Source organism: Callorhinus ursinus, unplaced genomic scaffold (genome assembly GCF_003265705.2).
Source record: "Callorhinus ursinus isolate GAN/ISIS: 27379988/994484 unplaced genomic scaffold, GSC_fseal_2.0 scaffold67, whole genome shotgun sequence".
In the NCBI taxonomy this organism is placed as follows: domain Eukaryota; kingdom Metazoa; phylum Chordata; class Mammalia; order Carnivora; family Otariidae; genus Callorhinus; species Callorhinus ursinus.
Window position 1 is genome coordinate 2,556,178 of NW_027397129.1, and position 23,499 is coordinate 2,579,676.

The 23,499-nt window shown below is 34.9% G+C and overlaps 1 protein-coding gene across 6 annotated transcripts in view; it reads left to right on the forward strand.

Moving 5' to 3' along the window:
* The window catches only part of DIAPH2 (diaphanous related formin 2), a 949,436-nt gene that overhangs the window by 469,644 nt on the left and 456,293 nt on the right, over positions 1–23,499 (forward strand). For all 6 annotated transcript variants that reach the window (XM_073885915.1, XM_025876973.2, XM_073885914.1 and 3 more), the window contains 2 exons: positions 369–470; positions 14,090–14,329. In XM_073885915.1, coding sequence (XP_073742016.1) covers positions 369–470; positions 14,090–14,329 — 342 coding nt within the window. The remainder of the gene's footprint in view (positions 1–368; positions 471–14,089; positions 14,330–23,499) is intronic.

Here is a 23,499-nt window from a genome sequence, read left to right on the forward strand (position 1 = left end):
TTTTGGTTATTTATTTGGGAGAGAAGGGGAGTATACACTAGTGGTATAACAGAATCGCAATCAGAAATTTACTATCTTGGGCGCCTGGGTGGCTCAGTTCGTTAGGCAACTGCCTTCGCCTCGGGTCATGATCCTGGAGTCTCCGGATCGAGTCCCACATCAGGCTCCCTGCTCAGCGGGGGGTCTGCTTCTCCCTCTGACCCTCTTCCCTCTCGTGCTCTCTGTCTTTCATTCTCTCTCTCAAATAAATAAAATCTTTAAAAAAAAAAAGAAAAATTTACTATCTTAATCACTTTTAGAGTTGTTAATGCAGGGTTAATAGTCGTAATAATAAAATATTAAACTTTTATACTTTTATTTCTTTTTAGAACCTTGTAAAACATCTTCCTGAGCAGAAAGTACTCGGTGAATTAGCACAACTGAGGAATGAATATGATGACCTCTGTGAGCCTGAGCAATTTGGAGTTGTGGTATGTATCTAGCATAAGGGCCCACAAACTCAGCTGTGATGTAATACTTGTCAGAAACAGTGAAAAGGACATTTCAATTGTTGATTTTTTTCAAACTGTGTATCTACATATTTTTTTTTCAAACTGCATATCTACATAATTAATTATAACATTGTCAGGAAAAAAACCTTATTATTATTTGTAATGGTTTTGAAAAATTAAGAAATTTGGATTTATATTCTACAGAATACCTCAAGGTATCTCATGGCATCTCCTCCATACTAGTGCAGATATTTAATTCTATTAATATATGAAAAGTAGTATGTATTGTATTGGCTATTTTTTCTTTTGTTTCGATCTTGATGTTAGAATTTGCCCCCTCCCCAATCTAGGCTAAATAAAAGAGTAGGAACTAGATAAATAGCAATATTTTAAAAAACTTTTTTGTTATATACATATTGTGTTAGAGAAAGCACAAGAATTTTTAGATTTCCTATAGAGTGTCATTAATTAATTGAAAACTTTAAATACAGTTTCAGTTGGGAAGAAAAATCTCATAAATGCATATCATACTTTAGTATGATTAAATCGTTACTGGAATGAGTTATGTTTCCTCATCCCCTCTTCATTTTAAGGGGTACAAAAGATGACTAGATATAAATTATGTATTAAAGAATATAGTTAAATGTTTTAAGCATTCCTCAAAACTGCTATTGAAATAATGGGCAAAAAAATGGGAAAGAAGGGATGGTGATTTATTTAATTTCTTGGAGGAAAAAAAAACCCATTTTTAGCTTAGGTATTCAATACAAGTTTGTTCAGTGTATGGATGAGCAGCTGTACTATAGCTGCTAACTTTACCCTGGCTCCCTAACAATTTCACATCTGAATACGAAGACTCAAAATTAACCTCGGAACTAGTAGTCAAATACTGTGTTTCGTTTAAATATATTACCTTTTCAAGGACATTACAGAGTAGTTTGTGCTATGTAAATCACCCAAGGTAGTATCCATCAGGATTCGCCAAATAAAGTTTAGATAATCTCATATCCAGGAATATATTTTGGAAATAATAATAGGCCCTAGTCTTTTAAGTACCTGCTATTTGTGTTGCCATTATTATTTATAGAGAAAATGTATTAGGGTGCTTAGAATAATATCTTATATATAAAAGATAATAAATGTCTATTGAATTGAATTATAAGGCAATTATTAAACCCAAGTGTGAGCCTGAGATTAAACATAGCATATTTTAGATCTGTAAAGTAAAAATTATATTAAAACATATTTCTGCAGGTCAGTGCTAAAATTAAATTAATTTCAGTGTGAATACACTCAAAGACTTTTTAATCCTCAAAATCTATCGACAGCCTATATTTCAGAACATTTCAGAAATGTGTAGGATCATCTGCAGTGATGAGAGAGGCTCCAAACTGGCTGTCTCGCTTCTGCTAATTGCCCCCTCAATACAATTAGTGTGTAGTCTACTTAAAATCTATATCCAACATGTGATTTCTATATTGAAAACCTTCAGTGTCTCCTGGAATTTATAGAATAAAACCTGAGCTCCTTGTATGCTCATTGTGCCTCTAACTCTGTGGCTTTTTATCTGTCTGTTCTCTTTGATGAACGGAGTGAATTAGTATCTTTATGACGTTTTAGCTTTTACCTCAGCGGGACTCTCATTGCCATTTCAGCAGTTATTTTACTTGTTCCTCTTCAGCAGCCTTTCATTTTCCATAGCAGCTATACTGTCTCTTACCTGCTCTCCTCAGGTCTTCTCTCCCTCCCCTTCCCATTCTTTTCACTTAATACCAACAGTGTAATCTCTTACCAGAGAAAAAGGAAAGCATGTAGGCTTTTAGAACCTCCAGTATCTCTTCTACCTACAAGGCTATCTCCAGACATACCTTTTATTAACCTATTCTCTGTCAAATCTCAGGAAAAGGGATACCTTATTATTATGACCAATATAATTGCTGTTGGTATTATTACTTATAGAAACAAAATGTATTAAAGAGTTAGCACTTTTACCAGCTCCATATTATGAATGAGGAAACCCCGTCTAAGGAAGGCTAGGGACCTTGTCCCAAGGTTCAAAGTAAGTAGTAGATGCAGAATTCAAACCCAGGCAGTCTGACTTCATAGATGGTGTTTTTATTCCTTTTTTTATTTTAATATTTTATTTTTATTGAAGAATAATTGACATACAGTATTATATTAGTTTTAGGTGTACAAGATAGTGATTTGATATTTATATACTTTACAAAACGGACACCACAGTAAGTCTAATTACCATCTGTCACTATACAAAGTTATTACAATATTATTGACTATATTCCCTATGCTGTACATTACATCCCTGTGTCTTATGTATTTTATAACTGGAAGATTGTACTTCTTAATCTCCTTCAGCTGTTTCATTCATCCCTCCACTCCCCTCCCATTTGGCAACTACTAGTTTATTCTCTATATGTATGAGTCTGTCATTGTTTTGTTAGTTCATTTTTTTTTTTTTTTTGGAATCCATGTGTAAGTGAAATCATACGGGATTTGCCTTTTTTTTTTACTTATTTCACTTAGTATAATACACTCAAGGTCCATCCATGTTGCAAATGATAGGATTTCAGAGTAATATTATATTACACACACACACACACACACACACACACACACACACACACACACCATATCACACCTTCATTCATTTATTGATAGACATTTAGGTTGCTTCCATATCCTGGATATTATAAATAATGCTGTGATGAACATAGGGTGTATATATGTCTTTTCAAATTAGTGTTTTTGTTTTCTTCTAATAGATAGAGTGCTTTTAACTGCTATACTGTTCGGTTGTGTGTGTGTGTGTGTGTGTGTGTGTGTGTGTGTGTGTGCGTGCGTACGTGTGTGTGAGATGCTCTACTACATGCTAATTTACTTATCTCTGGGGCATTATTATGTCTCTTTTTCTAAAGATTTTATTTATTTATGAAAGAATATGCACTTGCATGTGGGGAGGGGCAGAAGGAGAGAGAGAATCTCAAGCAGATTCCCCACTGAGCAGGGAGCCAGATGTGCAGCAGTGACCTGAACAGACACCAAGAGTCCGATACTAAACCAACTGAGCCACCCAGGTACCCCTGGGCATTATTATCTCTTGCTTATTTTATACTTCTATTATTTTATGCCTCTTCAGTTTGTCATTCTGCACTTTGACTTTCTCTTCAGGAAAAAAAAAAAAAAACTTAAGTCACTCACTGCCTAAAACTGAATAAATTGATAGCTGCATAGGTGGATAAATAAAAATCATTTATTGACTCTGAGGTCCCTGATAGCTGCTGCTCTCTATTTCCTAGCACCTATTTTTTCAAAGATTAGTCCTCTTTTGCTTTTTAGTTCCTTACTTCTCATACACTATTCAACAAACAATAATTAGAATTCTCCCTTAAGGAGTGCATTGAAAATTATCTAAGAGAGGTCATTATTACTTCCTAATTGCATCTAAAATATACATCAGATCTCCTCTTCATCTGTGCCATTACCACCTTAGCCCAAGCCAACATCATCATTCTCTTTAACAATTATGATCTACTTATAGCTTGTTTTCCGCACTCCTGCAAAAGCCTTTCTCCAAGTCATTCTCAGCACAGCCCTCAAATGTGGCATTTCTGAGTTCATTTGTGTTGCATCATACATTTATCTGCTTAAAGCATCAGTGCTCTTGTATGGCACTAAGGCTGCAATATAAACTCCTCACCAGAATTTACCACCTCTCCCACTTCTCTCTCCTGTTGCTTGGCTTCTTGGTTATTATACTTCCACCACAGTATATTTTATTTTTCTGTGCTTTGAATTTACCAGGCTCTTTTCTGCCTCTGGCCCATTACACATGCTGCTGCTTCTTACTCTCACTTGCTGCCTGCCTTTCTTGTTAATTCTTCCACTTTTAGCTTAAAGTTCATTTTCCCAGTGATACCTTCACTTGCCTATCAATCAAAATTAAGGCTCTCTATTAAAATCCCACAGAGCACCTTTTTTTTTCTTTTCCTTTCTAGAGATTATCATGGTTCTTAGCTAAATATTTATTTCTGAGGTTGTTTATTGAATGTCTATAAACCCCCACTAGATTGCAACTTCAAGTACATGCATCATGCTGATTTTATTCACATGGTATATGCTTAATATATATTTGCTGAATGTATAACTTGAATGCAAAATCAAGTGGGTTCATTTTAGTCCTGTTTAATTCTGTATCCATGTGGCACTTGGTAACATTGAAGAATTTAGCTTATCCTTATTGAAAACTTTTCTTTATGTTCCTTTTCTAACAATAAATACTTTCCAATTTCATTCTTATAACCTCTGCCAGTGCCCTGCAGAGTCTACATTATTATATAACTTCTTGAATGATAAAAACAAATCTCATCAGTTAGTAATAGGCATATGCCAGAAGTGAGATTATTCCTGCAAGATTCATTAAAATTCTCTTCATTAAACAAAAAACAATAAAATTGGCAAATCTTGGGGAAAAATCTAGCTTTGACTTTTTGAAAGAAATTTATCTGAGATAGTGACTGGGTTGCTAAGCTTTCTCTAAACTTTTTGGTTCCTTTTAGCAGTGACATCATTGGGCTTGCTTATATTCACATGTAGTAAGTTGAAAAGAAACAAATAAGAAGGGAAAAAAAGAAAGAATGAAGCCAGGGACCTTTCCTCTGTCTAGAGGCAGACTACCTGGTAAGAGCGATATACTAGTTCTCATACCTTTTATGATCAATATTCCTTTTTTTTGGTGGTAGTGGGGGGGATAGGTTGTCTGCATAGCATCCCACTGACTTGTCCTCCATCCCGCCTCCCACAGAACTGAATTTGGTATGTCACTGTAATTATGTGCTGTACTTTTACTGGGGAAAAAAAGCACAGATCTTTGAAAGCTTTGCCAGTTAGAACCCCGGCAGGAGCTTTTAGGCTCTTCAGAAAGTGTTTGCAGCTCAGCTGTTCTCAAACCTCAGGGCTATGGATATTCCCACTTGTCTTGCACTGAGGATGAAGACCCACACTGTGTGTATCTATTAAACTAACACAACTTCTGAGAAAAAGAAGGCAATAATTAGTTCTTTTAGTAATCAGTACTTTGTTTTTCTGAGTTCAAAATTACCCATATTTTTTCAATTTAAAACATTCTACAGCTATAATCTAACAAATGTTTGAGATAGCCTTGTGCATAAAAACATTTATAATGAAAAGCACAGATTATGTCATATTGCTGATAGCACATTTTTTTCTTTTTCTGCACAAATACATGAAGGCACAAGGAGTGGATTTATGCCTATAGTTGGAAGTATAACTATAAAGTCAGTGTGCTTTTTAATTTTTTTAAAGCCTCATAAGAGCTTATGAGCTCTATTTAAGATAGCTTAACCAGGTGAAAAGGAACATTTTAAAAAGCTTTTTTTCTCTCCTACATATCATCAAAGGCAATTAGTTCAGATGAAAAATTGGAGCTCTTCTGTTCCATTAATATTAAACCATTATTCAGGTTTGCATATTCATTGGGAAAATCACATTTTTTTCATATACTTTCATTCAGAGTGTTCAGTGTTTTGATATGTAATGCCTTGATTTTTTTCTGTTTTCATTCTTTTTGTAAATATGAATGCTGGCTCTTATATCTAGATGTGTATTCATTTTATCTGATGAAAAAGCTGATTTGATAATTTTGAGATCAAGTAAAAAAAAACTCACCATAACTCATTCTCAAATCCATGTATTCGTATTTTTGTTCATTTCATTAACTTCTCATAATAGTTCATTTTGTAGCAGAATTGCTTATTTACATCAGCTTTTGCAATAAAATAAAATAAAATAAAGTAAAATAAAATAAAATAAAATAAAATAAAATAAAATAAAATAAAAACACCTGAAAACTGAACATTCAGATTAGGCCTATGGATATCAATCAGTTTTGCTATTGATTACTTTTCATTAATTTTAAAAACCAGAAATTAACTCCTTTTCCCCCTATGTTTATTAGTAATGCCTAATACAACAACATAGCACAGCCATCATTTCAATGGACATTCTTGGCCTCAAACAGTTGTTTTCAGAAGGATTTTTGAAATTCTCTCAAATTCTTAGTGTGATTCTTTTGAGTTTACAGTGCCTTTGGGGGCAGACATTGTTACTATGTTTTATTCCAGACTAAAGACTAGTAGATGTTTGTTGATGCATAACTTCCACATTATCAGTATCTTTGGGGAAAATATTCTCTATTAGCATGTCATTATTTTTCTGATAGTGAGTTTTTTAAAAAAAATTTAATTGAAGTATAGTTGACATACGTACTAGTTTCATGTGTACAACACCATGATTTGACAACTCTATACATTATGCAACACTCTATTTTTCCAAAGCCTCATTTTATAGATTAACTATGGTTCTTATCTCTCCTTTACATCTAATATAGAAACATTTGCCATTGGCTCCATATAGTAGGTGCACTTGTATTGAATATTTTGTCCAGTCCAGGTCCAACGTATACTGCAGAAAGTACAGTGATAAGCAGGAGAGATCCTGCCCTTGAGGAGGTTATTGTCTAAAAGACAATAAGAAAATTAATTAATAGAAAATCACAGATTTCTTGTTATATTTCCATACTTCAAGGCAGAGTTTTGCTAAGTCATTGAGTCTGGATTTTACAACTTGTATAGGCAGTTCTGCCTGTTTAACTTAAATCTACTCTTCTTTAATGTGTCTTCATTATCATGACCTTTATTATAGTCACTGACACAAATTACTCTGTATTTTCAATGTGCAATGGGTCCTAATAGTATTTAACTATTTGGGACAAATACATTGTAACAGAGTATATTTGTTATAAACATATCTGTTAATTCTAATGAATTCTTAACATTACATTTTGAAGAGACTATAAGATCGATTATGTTTGCATATGATAGTTGAAGGTGTGTTTCTTGTCAGTGCAAAAAGAAAAATAATAGAAATAACCTTAAAGGTAGGTGACACATGGGAGCAGGAGTGACATGTGTCTGTTTCCTCCTCCTTCACACATGATTTTTACACCTGTGACTTTTTTTTTCTCTCTCTGGATTCTTATGGTAGTTTGGCAATAGATCGATATTCACCAGCTGCATAGGTAGTGAAGTGTATAAAATTTAAATTATATAAACCAAAGTCGGTCTAACTCTTCGGGGAAATAACCCACTTGTAGCTGCTCTCACTAAAGCTGTCAGTGTATTTTTTTAAAATATAGTACAGATCAGCTAAAGAAATGATAGCTGTTTAATGTGATTTGATAGACAAGTACCTCACAACACAAATAAATCCCCTACATAATACAACACCATGGTCAGCACCCCACAGTACTTCAAGGAAAGAATTATAAAACAAAGCATGTCAGTCAACTAAAATGCTGCTGGGGAGCACAACTAAAAACAAACATATATTTCAGTCGAGTGTGTGTTTTATTTAGTTATATCACTTAGGTACACTCAAGTGCCTTTATGAGACATGAGCTTTTTAATAATTGTATCTGTGGCTGGAGAAGTTGCTCAGTGCTTCCTATTATTTCTGCGCTTATTCAGTACATTCCCTTATACACCTAGATCCTGTAATGTATCAACTCTTATCTTTCTGTGTACCTAGTCTGATCATAAAAGTTCAAACTTTTGATTGCAGCAAATTCTGTTAGTATGATTAATGCATATTAATTTGTGGCTCCTGTTAATGAGATGAATATAGCTTCACCTCCTCCATAGTCTATTGATTTTACATTAACACATTTTTAATGACAACATTTGTAATAGTAAGTATATATTATGTATTAAAACTGGCTGAAAGGAGCACAGCACAATATTTACAGTGTGTTCAGTAGATAATGTATGCTATTTTTCACTGAGCTCTGAAAACACATTCCATTAATTGTGGATAAGAGAAACTTTCGCTTAGGTTTGGTAGAACAATCGGGGACCATGGTTTCTTTTTGGGTATTTCTGAGGATGAAGAAAGAGGATGATAACAGTAATAGCTATTGTTTTAGAGTGCTTACGTTGTCAGCTACTATGATAGGAGAGTTATACATAGCATCTTATTTTAGTCCTGCTGCAACTTGGGCAGGTTATTTAAGGAATGCATTTTACTAATGGGGAAATGAAGTCTAACAAACATTAGGTAACTTGTACTAGGTCATAAACTAGAAAGTAATAGAACTGTAGTTCAAGTCCAGGTCTGTGTAATTCAAAATCCCTCTTTCTTCCACTACAACTTGCATTATAAGTCTGGAGAATGCAGAGAATGGTTTCTCTCCCTCTTTGAGGATTAGGGAAAAAATTTCTCTCAAACCTACCCTTCAAAATAGTTATATGGGGCTCTGCACTTGGACTCAGATTGAGCCAGGGCAGTATTGTTGGGATGACCCATGTGGTAGCAAATTACTTTATGTGGGAGGTAGGGTACCCCCCCTCTTTACCCATATCAGCCTGAGCATCCTTTCCCTAATCCAGCACTTTGCTGATTTTGGAGTTCCTATTTGTGTGAATGAATACATTCACTCATTTTATAATTATTGTTTTATGTCATCTGTCATATTTATCACCTGCTATGAGCTAAACTGTGTTCTAGAGGGCAAATGAAAGAAGAAATTTTGCCAGATCCAAGGGCATCTCTGACCCCTTACAGTATACAGCCTCTTCCCAAAAATCAGGCTGACTGATGATGGGTTAAATCTAGTAATAACAGTTCAACAAAGTTAATTCCCTAGCATTTCTGATTTGATAGCTTAGCTTAAGACATTATTTTGGAGACAGTAAAACATCATCATTCACTGTTAATTTTGTTCACTAGATAATCTGGCTGTCCTACTTGGGAAATCTGAAAAATGGTTAGCTAAGGAGTTCTTTTAAATATTTGAATGTCTAATATATGCAATTATTAGCGCCTAGTGCTAGGCGCTACACAAGGTGCAGTCCCTGACTCTTCTCCCTATGTACTCTCCTCATCAACAAACTTACCTCCCACAGCATCTATTTGGATAACTCCCCAAATCTGCCAACTCTAATACTTATCTCCTCCTAAACTTAAGGACTGAACTTCCAGATGCTACCAGATATAATACCTAAAACTAAAAATGTCAAGAAAGCAATATTTTCCTATCACAGAGGTGTCATTTTACTATTTATGTGAAGATTTGGAGGGGGAAAGGTTGGAGGGATCAGAGAGCACATTTACTTTTTAAAAAATTTTTATTTATTTATTAGAGAGAGAGAGAGCATGAGACCAGGGAGGGTCAGAGGGAGAAGTAGACTCCTTGCGGAGCAGGGAGCCCTACTCGGGGCTGGATCCCAGGACCCTGAGATGATGACCTGAGCTGAAGGCAGATGCATAATGGACTGAGCCACCCAGGTGCCCCAGAGAGCACATTTAAATAATCAGTTTTACTAAATCAACCTTGAGGTACATAAAACTTATGCTTGAATGTTGAGCATGGAAAATAAGAGACAATTCTAAGAAATTCTTCAAATCAAAATACAGGCAAGGAATTGTATTAAATTACATTGTGTTTACCACAATTTGAATATGATCCCAAGATTTGGGGCCTTAATAGTGGAAAGCTAGTAGTGTCTGAAATATACTGATGTCTGAGAGGATGGTAAACCAAGTTCACTTAAAGGCCAATTTTTTTTTAAAGATTTTGTTTATTTATTCGAGAGAGACACAGCGAGAGAGGGAACACAAGCAGGGGGAGTGGGAGAGGGAGAAGCAGGCTCCCCGCGGAGCAGGGAGCCAGATGCGGGGCTTGATCCCAAAGGCAGATGTTTAAGGACTGAACCACCCAGGCGCCCCAAGGCCAATTTTTTTTTTTTGTAACAACCAAGTAATATTTTTATTTGTATAATCAAGTACCTTTTCCCCCACCTTTTCCCAATTCTAGAAGCAGAGATTAAAAAAGAAGGAGGTAATGTTTATGGATCATTATTTGGCTCCTATCTAATTATCAAAACAAGACTGATCACAGGAATTTCCCCTACCTTGTAGATGAGGAAACTGAAGACAGGAGAAATTAGGTAGGTTAGTTTCTCACAGTGAGACAATGTGAAAGTTTATAGATTCAGTCTTTAATTGAATTTGCTACTAAGCTGCAACTTACCTGCACCTACACTGCCTTAGTTTCTGATTAGCTTGCTATAGTATAGGCAGCAGAAGATCAGGGTAAACAAATTCACCCGAAACAAAGCAACAATCCAAATAGTAAACCACAGCAAACCAGCACCTCTTTCTGCCTTCATTAATGCCAACAGTGTTCTACCTCACAACAGACTTAAAACCTTGAAGTCATCTGACTATCTTCTCTCATAACTAATGCTAAATCCCATTGATTCTTCCTTAATTCTGTCTCTCATATCCATTGCATCTTACCCCTTCCTACCATCAACATCCTAGTTCATTACCTGTTTTTTAGGTCATTTTGAAGACTTAGTAATACTGTCCCTGCCACTAATCTCTCCTTCAACCAACCTTACATACTGCTCCCAATATGAATTCAAGAGCCATTGTGGTGTAGTGGTTGAGAGTCTGGGTTATGTGACCTGAATGCCTGAGTTCAAATCTCCAGATCTTTAACATACAACTTGATTTTGCATAAATCACTTAGTACTTCTGTGCCTCACTTTCCTAATCTTTAGAATGAGACTAATGCTAATAACCTTCTCCTAGGATTGTTCTGAGACTCAAATCAGTTAATACGTATTTGTAATATATATATATATATATACAGGAAAATGTTTGGCACAAGGAACTTAATAAACGTTAATCACTGTTATTTTACTATTATTATGCAATTACACTTTTGGTCACATTATTTCAGTCAGAGGTGGTATTAAAAAAAGAGGTTAAATCCATTCTGTCTGGATCTGTAGGCCAAAGATGGAAATACAAACCCCAGAAAGGGTAACAATATGAATGAAGACAAGTAGTATTAGAACTGAAGTGAGACTAAAAATCCATGTAAGCAGAAGGGTTTAAATTACTTGTTCATCTGGGACCAAGGCCACCCTGGTGAACCTGCAAGCCCTACAAAGCATGGCCAGAAGGGCAGTCATGTAAATTGTGACTAGCACTTGGTCAGAGTAGCTCTAGGGCTTTTTTTTAACCATCAGAGAGACTGAAAAACTATCCCTTCCACACATAAAATTATAGAAACATGTGTATGTGCAAATGATGCCAGTTACCAATGCAAACAAAGGAAAAATAAAGTGGAGAGGGATTTGAAGAGAGTGGTAGAGGCATAAAGAAAGGCAGAAAAACATATAGAAACTTAGATTCCCATGAAAACATATACAAAGAGATTTCTGCATTCATGGAGATAAAGAATTTGATATGGTTAGCTTCCAATTTCCTGACCTTTACATGGACTCTTTGGGTACTTCAGTCCAAATTTTGCCCCTAGGGATATACCTTGTGTATTCCTAACTATAAACCTTTTCTCATACTATATTCTTTCTAAACCTTCCTTTTGGCTCCTGTTTGTTCTCTCTCTGTCTCAATCTCTCTCTCCTTCTCTCTCATTTGTTTTTCTGTCCATTCATATTATTGTGAAGTCTTCATTAAATGTTGTAGTCATAAGAGTTTAAAGTTTTGGGGCACCTAGGTGGCTCATTCAGTTAAGTGTTCAACTCTTGGTTTCAGCTCAGGTCATGATCTTGGGGCTGTGAGACCGAGTCACATGTCAGGCTCTGCACTCAGAGTGGAGTCTGCTTGACATTCTCTCTCTTGTTCTCCCTCTGCCGCCCCCCACCCCGCTTGCTCATATGCCCTCTCTCTCTCAAATAAATAAAATCTTTAAAACAGGAGTTTAAAGTTTTCCTTCAGCACACATCTCTAGCACTTAATTTCTGTTTACCCATCTAGAATCATATGCTAGTTTTATCAGTGGCTATAGTTTTCAAATGACTGTGTTATGAGTTTTAGGCTATATTGGAAATTTGTGATTTGGTGGTATGTCTTATACTTACCATGGATGGGAGTGATTAAGAAACTGTAGGATGGTTTGTATAATATTACCCCAATCATATAAAAAAAAAAAAGAGCTATTGAGAAGTAGTAATAAGATCTACATAAATATAGTAACAGGTCAATATTCCCAGCATACTTTTGTACATAATGTATAAAGAGCATAAGAGCATATACAGGGATTAGCAGAAGGCAAAGGTTAATCTTTAGAGAGGCAGACACCCAATGTTAATGGGCAAGTTCATTTCAAAGAAGGAAAATTATGAACTTTTGCCTTCCTTCCATATTAGAGCAGATATGATGTATTCAACAGCTCATTTGCTTCTTTCTTTTAATTATGTTATGTTAGTCACCATACAGTTCATCATTAGTTTTTGATGTAGCGTTCCATGATTCATTGTTTGCGTATAACACCCAGTGCTCCATGCAATACGTGCCCTCCTTAATACCCATCACCGGGCTAGCTTATTTGCTTCTTTTGAAGGGCACTTTGTGGCTTAAGGACTTTTGTTTATGTCATCACATTCTTTTCATGTTTATATTCAAGAAACTAAGCTATTTTTAAGTGCAAAAAAAATATAATTAGGACTATTAATAATTTCTTTTGGGGTGCCTGAGTGGCTCAGTCAGGTGAGTGTCCGACTTGATCTCAGCTCAGGTTTTTATCTCAGGGTCATGGGTTCAAGCCCCAAATTGGGCTCCACACACAGTGTGGAGCCTACTAAAGGAAAAAAAAATTATTTTCATTTGTGTATGCTTGTGTATATTCATATGTGTCTACTCTTACCCCCACCTCTGTCTCAGAATTCATTTGGTAAATGAAAGCTAGTTAAATAACTTGGAGTTATAGGAAATTAATGGCTAAAAGAATTTATTACCATAGGAGCTATACCAAAGGGAATAGAGAATGTGCACCAATCCTTTGAAACAAGTAATAAAAACCTAAGTTGAACTGTTTCAAAGAAAACCAATATAGAATTCTTGAATAATGTCCTTAAAAGTAAGCTTGTGGGATTTTACTGTAACCTAATTTTTTAACATCAACATTCTGTCAAGTAGGGGAAATTCTTTAGAGCATATGTAAATATTTAATATGTTTGATGAATAGAAATCATAGGTTTAAAAATTATTAAATGTTCAATCAGAGCTAGTCCTCTGATTTCAAATAGCATAGTAATAGTAATTTCTTAGGAAATGTGGTTCCACTTACATTTTCTGTCATCATGTACATCTTTTATCTGTGGCCATACTGTTCACTCAACTCAATTTCATGTTTGTAAATTTTCATAGTTCACCTCAGGGACGATTGGTAGTTTAAATGCTACTGATGACTAATGATTATGCAGTTAACAAATAGCAACTACTTAGCTTCAATAATATTTTCTTACTGTTAAAAGGATGATTTGTTTAAAACTGAACAGCTAGCTATTTTTAAACTTTGGAAAATATTCCTTTGGAATGTCTAAAACAAACCAAAACAATAATTTTTAAAACGCAGGAAGAATTCATTTTATGCAGAAATTTTAGTCCTGTGTATAAAATTATGCCTACTGGAAAATGAAACAACAGGCTATATATATATGTGTTCTTACAGAGCATTTCTTATCTTACAGATGAGCTCAGTGAAAATGTTACAGCCTCGTCTCGAAAACATTCTTTTCAAGCTGACATTTGAAGAACATGTAAACAACATCAAACCAAGCATCATAGCGGTAACGCTTGCCTGTGAAGAACTGAAGAAAAGTGAAAGCTTTAACAGACTTTTAGAGTTAGTTCTTTTGGTTGGAAACTACATGAACTCAGGCTCAAGAAATGCCCAGTCTTTGGGTTTTAAAATCAACTTCCTTTGTAAGGTAAGATAACATTTTATAATGCTAATTTGCAATAATCTCATCTGTGAGAGAGATCACTCTAAATTGGCAATAGTACATAAGCAAAAAAAATAAGTATGCTTTAAAAGGGTGAATGTTGTGGTAAGTGAATTATGTCTAAATTAAAACAGATAAATATATATATTTTTAATTTTAGTGCAGTGAAATCTCAAAGACAATGCAAATTCTGTGGTAGTATAGTACTAAACTCCTCTGATCAGATCTTACTGGAGTTTGTAAATTAAAAAAAAATTTCCTTTTTATAAAGTAGATGCAATATTGTATTTCATTTCCCTTGTACTTATTTAATGTCTCTCTAAAAACTATGTGAGGAGCTAAATGTAATGAGGTAAATAGCCAGAAACCTCTTTTTGAATATGCTTTGCTTATTCTAGTCTAAACAATCAATAGTCTTTGTTGTTAAATACTGTTGTTACCAAGCTTATACTAGATTTCTAGTCTATTAACTAAAAGTTGAAAAAAATTCAAGTGATAATCATCTTATTGTTTTGATCAAGCATTTCATAGTATTTTTTTTTTTTTGAGATTTCAATTCTCGTGAGAAGAAACAGAGAAGCACAAAAGTGATCGTATACGGCCATTTCTAGGCTATAAAGAACCACCTTATTCAAGGGAAAGATCTGTCTGTTACAAAGAGAAAGCTGAACAGACATTAAGGTGAAGGCCTTTAAGAAAGCTAAAGAGGAAAATAAATCTGAAAACAAGCAATCCCTCTTTCACATCTCACCATTCTTTCACTTTTTTTCTTCTCCCAGCTTAAAACATTGAGAGACTTTGGTTAGTTCTTAAAGTGTATTATAACAAGAATCCCAAACATAGGAATGGATATAAATTTCTATTCATGCATTAAATAGATGTACATTACATATACATGCACTGGCATTTTAATATGTATCAAAAGTGATTTGCTTCAAGTAGTTCTAACCTAAATAGACAGAGAATAACCTTTGTAGGTAATAGGATGTATAATGGAATTATATCTGGTACTCATTCATTTTTGAGGTGTATAAGGAAAGTGGACCAGAAAGATAGGGAAGATCCTCTGGAATGGTAGATTTTATAAAAAAAAAAAAGTTACTCCCTTTTCTTGTGATATTAAGGGACATGTGAAATTATTTGATTATGCCAGAGAGAATAAGGCAATGCTTGTAATAAAGTGGAATAAATCATAACCAGATTTATAGGATAAATCTAAATATTCAATACATTTTCATTGTATTGCATACCATATATTCAATACTAATAAAGTCATCTCTTCTGAAGATGCTATTTGTTTTGAGTATATGCTATATGCACAGTGAGTAAATCAAGATATTTTTGGTAGATGATTATAAAAATATAAGTTAAGAGAAAAGATCATTGAAAATTTATATTGTACACCTATTTCACATTTGATTCATATAAAAAAGAGTTAAACTATCTAATTTGAATAAATATGTACCCGTTCTAAGTGTCTTAATTTCACAGTATTCCAAGTAATTACATGAACTGATTTTATATAGCAAATACAAATAAGTTATTTATACACAGAAACAAAAGATGATATTAATCTCACAGAAGAATTTAACAGCTACATTCTGGAGAGAAGCTTCTTCCTGTCATCTACCTGTCAAATGAAAGTTCTTCCATACAACACTGATCTGACATCTATCACTAGAGGTATGCTCAAAGGATTCAGCACAAAGATTTTTGCCAACTTCAAATGAAATAAAAATAATCTTGTAGGAAATACTATCATGTAGTAATAGATGTTCTAAAAGAGAAGAAGCGAATGTTTTAAAAATGCCCCCTTCCCCCCCCCCCCACTTATCAGTAGGATTTTTATCTTCAGGGAAATACTTGTCATTAAGAAAGAGAAATATCACATACATGCATGATATTCCCCTAATGTCTAGGATTAAGAGGATGTTCCTGGAATACAAAGGATTCTAAGTAGATGTAAATGTCTAAAATGACAGAAATTTATGAAGTACATAGAAATAGTTAGCTTAGGTTTGTAATCTGTTCAAAAGTAAATTAAAGTAAATTAACTACTGACTAGTAGTTAATCCCAGGGTCCTGGGATTGAGTCCCTCATCAGGCTCCTTGCTCAGCTGGGAGTAGTTAAAATACTAACTAGTATAATTAGCTAGAATTGCTGTTAAATTCCAGTTATATTATAAAAGATTACTTGATTGATTTTTCTTAATTTGTTTTCCTTAAAGAATAGCAGAGAGAACTTCCTTTGTAGAACACTGATTATGCTTCAAAAAATGGTAACATTTTCCCACCTAAATTATTCTAATCGTAATTTCCTCTCTCAGTGAATTTAAAACTATAATCTGCTCTTCACAAGAAGCTACAGTATGTTAAAATATTCACGTACTTTTTAAAAAAGGAGCCATGGTATAAGCAGTTAAACTTACCAGATGTATCTTGCAGTAAAATAATATTAAAAATTCAGATAATCACAATTGGCTCCTATAATATTTGGGAAGAAAAGGAAAACAGATGGGTTAACCTAAATGTCAAATATAACTAAATGGTATCATTACTATAAGTACTACCCTTACCACAAAGTGCTTTGTTAATTTGCAGCCATGAATTATCACTTTGTGAGTCCTCAAACCAGGTTTCTGAACTATAATATAAGTCATTTCCATGCAGATGAATTCCTAATGTTAGTTTTGCCCCTGCTTGCCTGTTGGTTATTGAAATTCTAACCAATAGCAGGGGTGCACTTCAGGGTCATTTATTTATGTTTTCAGTTATATACAATAACATAATCTGCATAAGAACAAAACTTTTGAAAATCCTTAACACTCCCTAGGCACTAAGCTTTGTGGGTATGTCAGATAAGGATCTTTGCAAACAAGGGGAAGTGGTTCTGCCTGACTTAAGCAAAAAAAAAAAAAAAAAAAAAAAAAAGGAATATGCAATTTATCAGGAAGATATGAGATAGCTCAACCAGAAACTGAAGAAAGGCTGAATAACTTGGCCTTTAAAAAAGCAGCGACTGGGACGCCTGGGTGGCTCAGTTGGTTGAGGGTCTGCCTTCGGCTCAGGTCATGATCCCAGGGTCCTGGGATTGAGTCCCTCATCAGGCTCCTTGCTCAGCTGGGAGTCTGCTTCTCCCTCTGCCTGCTGGTTCCTCTGCTTGGTCCCCCAGCTTGTGAGTGTGCTCTCTCTCTCTCTCTGACAAATATAATCATTTAATAAATAAATAAATAAATAATTTAAGAAAACAACAACAGCAGCAGCTTTGAGAAAACAGGGAGCAAGAACAAATGGAAAGTCTTTTCAGGAAATTGTCTTTGTGTATATTAGTTCCAACCATTTTCTTACTCCTTTCCCTGAATTTGATTCAAATTCTTATTAGAAAGAGAGACTGATTGACCTAGTATGGATTACAAGAATACTCCTTGTCCAAGGGAAGGCAAAGAACCTTGATTGAGAACACTACCAAGACTATCTGTGTTGGAAGATGGGTCATATCCTAAAGAATGCTGTTAACCAAAGATAGGGACACCAAAGATTAAGGGCAGGTGAAGGGATATCAGGCAGGCCCAAACAAAGGCAAAACAAAAGAGATCATTGGTACACCAGGGGGATACAAACAATACAGAAAACACATAGAAACCTCAAGAAGCTAGTGGTATAGTTAAGTGGTCAGGAAATATACTACATATAGACTATTACATAACATCGCAAGATACACTGTCAGTGAACACCAAGATTAATGACCATTGAGGTTAACAGGACTTTAGGGGAGGGAGGGATTTTTGGTAATGGGGTGGGGATGGGCAATACTGTAAAATGGAACAGAAGGATCTTGAAGGATAGGTAGAATTAGGTTATATAAGGGAAGAAGCCATAACCTTACAAGATCGGAGAATGCTGAACTCGAACCTACCTTTTAGCTTCCATTTTGCCCATTACTAGCCAAATTTTCATGGCTGAGTCATTTACTCTCTCTGAACTCAGCTTCCTCATCTGTGAATGAGGAAATGCAGTGACCCTTTTTTATTTTGTTATGTAGGATTGTTTTTTGGGTCAAATAAAATGATTTTTGTCAGAGTTCTTTGAAAAATTGTTAAATGGTTGTAGTTCTTTTTCATGATGGTAGATAACTAGGGATAATCATCATGTGTTTCAAGATGAATTAGAAGACCAGAATGTCTGGAATATTGGGTGTATGTTGGAGACAAATGATAACGTTGGTAGGCAGATTGTGAGAAGATTTTGAGTTATTTGTATACTAGTTTGGATAACTTGCCTTCATAATTTTTTTAAATCATTCATTTCATAATTTATAAAGACCATGAACCTTTCTTTTTCAGTCTTGAGTTAATATCCCCTTCACCAATTACTAGAAAGTAATTTCTAGTCATTCTTGTTGGACAGAGAGACATAACAAATCATGATATAATAGGATGATCTGCTTTTACAGACATTTTACTGCTTTATACAGACAACCTGAAGAAAACATTTCAGTTTACTATAGAGAAAATTTTATGTATCTTACTTTAAGTCATAAGGATTAATAGGATAATGTAATTGTGTTCCTTTTTCTAAGATCCATCATTTCTATAAAGTATATGTAACATAAAAGACCTTATTTCCTAGAGACCATCACATGATATTAGTGACAGAATATTGTAGGTATTATGCCAAGTATACAAAGGAAAGTCTCCAACTCCCCCATAGAAGTTGTAAGAAGGAATGTAAAAAGGGTTCAGTTTTAATGAGAAATAGAAGATTAGTTACCAGAAAATATGATTTCTAAAGAAAATGACTGTCAATGGAAGGAAAATTTGGAAATATATAATCCAAGAAAAAATCTACAAAAATACTTAGGAAAAAGGTCATATCTAAGTACTCTAAAAATTTCACATCTCAACATTTTTAGCTGAAATGATGTGGATTGTTTCTATATAAACTTAGAATCTTAACAAATGAAGGTAACTAGTCCTGGGTGCCTGGGTGGCTCAGTCAGTTAAGTGTCTGCCTTCAGCTCAAGTCATGATCTCAGGGTCCTGGGATCAAGTCCTGCATCTGGCTCCCTGCTGAGCAGGGAGCCTGCTTCTCCCTTTGCCCCTCCCCCTGGCTCGTGTGCGCACGCATGCTCTCTCTCTTTCTCTCTTTCTCAAAAATAAGTAAAAAAATCTTAAAAAAAAAAAAGGAAACTAGCCTCTTCAGTCTGTAGTTAAGACAATTGACATTCAGAGAAGGGAAATACTTTGGTTTATATATTGGTAGGTTCTGGCTGCCACAACAGAATACCATAGGCTTGGTGGTTTAAACAACAGAAATTAATTTTCTCACAGTTTTGGAGATGGGAAGTCCAAGATTAAGGTGCTGGCCTAGTTGGTGTCTGGTGAGATATCTCTTCCTGGCTAGCCCACAGCCAAGTTCTTGCTGTGTCCTCACAGAGCCTTTCCTCTGCGCCCTACATAGAGAAAGAGTTGAGAATGTGCTTGAGAGCTCTGGTGTCACCTCCTCTTCTTATAAGGACACTAATCCTATCAAATTAGGCCCCACCCGTTTGACTTTTTTAACCTTAATTACCTCCTTAAAAGTCTTATCTCCAAATGTAGTCACTTTGAGGATTGGGGCTTCAACTTGTAGATTGCTCAGGATAAGGCTTTTCCTGGGATGTGAGACTTCAGTACTAAAATTGGGACAGTCCCAGGTAAACCAGGACAGTCAGTGGCTGCTTTAGTTATGAAACTAGAGGTAGGGTCCTAGCCTCCTAATAATGCTCCATTTTTCTCTCTTTTTTAAAACATGTAACTTTAACAGCTTGCCTTTTGCATTTTTATAATGCCCTTTACTGTTCTTCTTCATCTAGTTTTTGCTCTTTAGATCTTCTCTGGTTCTCTCTACCCACTTTGAGGACATTATTAGAGAACTATTCACATTTTAATTATTTTATTTCTCTTTCAAGGCTGAGAATGTATGGAATTTGGATGTATATTTTATTCCACAGTAAATCCCCAGTGTCTATTTATATGAAGCCCTCAATAAATTAGTATTGAATGAAAGCTGGGCAATTGATTAAATAAAGGATTTGTTGTGAGTGTTTGGCATAAGTGTTAACTTTTTTTTTTTAAAGTTAGAGAATTTAGTTCCTCACAGATATAAAGGGTATATTTTTTTTTACCAGCAAAACTATTGAATATATAATTGTCACACTGCTGTGGTTTATTTATAAAAACATAAAAAAGTATTGTTTTCTATAAATATTAACCAGCAATTCTACCTTTAAATGTAGGTTAATAGATAAATATATGAGTATTAATTTATAACCAAAGATATTTTAGGAAATAATCACTGCAGGATATACCCTACCAAAGATCAATAAATCCTAGTCAGTAGTCCACACATTTGGTTGCCTGTCTTTTAACAGTTTAGAAAGTACTTTGCTTGTGATTCAGGGAGGTAAATTATTATTAACCCCATTTTGCAAGTTGGAGACTAAAGCCCATTGAAGTTATACAATTTTTCCAGTATTAAAAAGCTAGTAAGTATCCAAGTTGAGGCTTAAATCTGTTTTCTATGTCCCAAACTTTGCAGGCATACTGCCTCTCATTGCTCTGTAACAGAATGTTTGGATATACATGGCTCAGTTCAAGGAAGCATTACAGAACACCTCTGCCACTTATGGAATTCTGAAAATGGGGAAAATCACATGTGGATTTTCTTGACTCTGGTAGTTTCTAAATGAGGAATCCCTTTTTTTATTCAATTTAGATTGGAAGTAATTGCAGGAATATTAATAGAAAATTTCTCTTCCTCTAATAGATTTTAATGTATCCAGGCAATAAAGCCTACATATTTGTAATAAAATAGTACCTAATAATCTGCATAATTACAGAGCTATCACTTGGCTTTGTATGTATAGCCTCTCAGAGCCTATCAGTTTTGTGTAGGCAAGGTTAGTTGCCTTGTTCTCAAGATTTTACAAATGAAGATCTGCTCTCCAGAGAGGACTAACCCAGCTTCCCAGTGTCAGAGGCACAGTTAGAATCCAGCTTTTCCTAAGACTCAAATTATTTCAGTGGCTCAAGCTATTTTTAAGAGTTTGATGGTCTCTTTTGCTTCACTGAAATATGTTTTTTTTCCCATCACACAGTATTTAACATTATTTGAATTTGGTGGGAGTTGTGGTTGATACTTTGCTGAGAAGAAAATTGCTTTAAGAGATGTAATTTGTATTGGAAAATGCTGTGTAAGGGAGGATTAGGCTCTCTATCAAGTACAGGGTTGGGTGGAATGGTAGGTCTTCTTTCTAGATTTTCCTTTTTCTCCCTTTGGGTCTTTTAAAATTTCCTTCCTGAGGGGCTACTTGCAGGAAAGACTTTTCAGTTGGTGATCTCCTTGAGTCACTGGTTGTTATCAGTCACACAGATACAAATGTACAGCAAAACACAAAGGAGCTCATTTATGTTACTTTGCATTTTTAAATGTCATCATGTAATATCATGACACACCATACTATTTGTTCATAATTTATGACCAACAAACACGAACATTTCAAGTTAAAGGTTTGTCTGTGCCACATTAGATTCTTTGAAGTAGGAACATTTACCATTTTTGACCTCTGAAACAACTAAGCAGCATAGAATGATTTAAGGACTGGATATCATTCATAATTTTAAATAGTTTCTTTTGTTCCACTTATTTGATGGTTGACCTTTATTTAGGTCCGTTGTGTTTTATTGTATTGTGCTTAATGGGCTCTCATCATTGAGAACCACTGAATAGTTTCTTGGGCTTAAAGATAAATGTTGTACTCTTGTGGTACTACGCCAGTGGTGACATTTTAGATTCAATTTCCATAATTGTGTCAAGGGCTTTTGTTTCCCTCAGTTCTTCATGTAAATCAGTATACCAAAATTTAAAATTTTCAAACAGCAAACATTAATATTACTTAAGTTAAGAAGCCCAGAAGTGTTTAAATTTATAGAACACTAAATTTATTTTTTAAAGAAACAAGTTCTTTTAATTCCCATATGTTACTTGCTATATATCCTAAAGCACATACTGTTAATCAGTGCATATGGATTTGTGCACACAGGAAAATGGTAGTACTAAAAGATTGCTTCAGTGATCCCCATTTCTCTAGTAATCAAGATGTTTGGATACCAGCTTAGAAATTCAACCCAAAGCCCTCATGTCTAATGTCTTTTGTGCCATTTAAAATCTGAACAAAACACAGGCTACTTCTTCTGAACGTCTCTTTAAAAATGCAGCCCTCTAAAAGTTAGAAACATATGATCTTGCCTCCCTGATTTTGTAATCCCATGAGTACCACCATGTGTTTTTTTTTTTTTTAAGATTTTATTTATTTATTTGAGAGAGAGAGAATGAGAGATAGAGAGCACGAGAGGGAAGAGGGTCAGAGGGAGAAGCAGACTCCCTGCCGAGCCGGGAGCCCGATGCGGGACTCGATCCCGGGACTCCAGGATCATGACCTGAGCCGAAGGCAGTCGCTTAACCGACTGAGCCACCCAGGCGCCCCCCACCATGTGTTTTGAAGACTGTCCTTCACTTAGAAAATCAGCTCTTTTCCCACTTGTAAGATTTAGAGTTTCTAGTCCTTATACTATAGTAGTCAATACATACAGATTGACTTCCTAAGTAAAAAGAACACTTGATGAAGGTAGTATTGCCATCTTTACAGTTGCTTTCTTCCAAGATGGCAGTCTCAATTTTTACAGATGGTCATGATATTTTCCAGATTTATGTTAATGTGGAGATGCATTATATCTTTCTTATTCTCTGTAGCCTACATTATGGAATTGAGATGGGAGAAAAAGCAAAGTGCTGTATTAGCACAGGTAAAGCTATATGATCATGTGGGGCATAGAAATTAATGAGTTTTGAAGATATACTTCTTCAAATCAGTATATAGGCATACCTCATTTTATTGCACTTTGCAAGTTTTGTGTGTGTGTGTTTTTTTTTTACAAATTTAAGGTTTGGCAACCCCTGTGTCAAGCAAATCTATAGGCACTCTTTCCAACAGCATTTGCTCACTTGGTGTCTCTGTGTCACATTTTGGTAATTCTCAGAATATTTAAAACTTTTTCATTATTGTTTGTTATGGTGATCTATGATCAGTGTTTATGACTTACTGAAAGCACTGA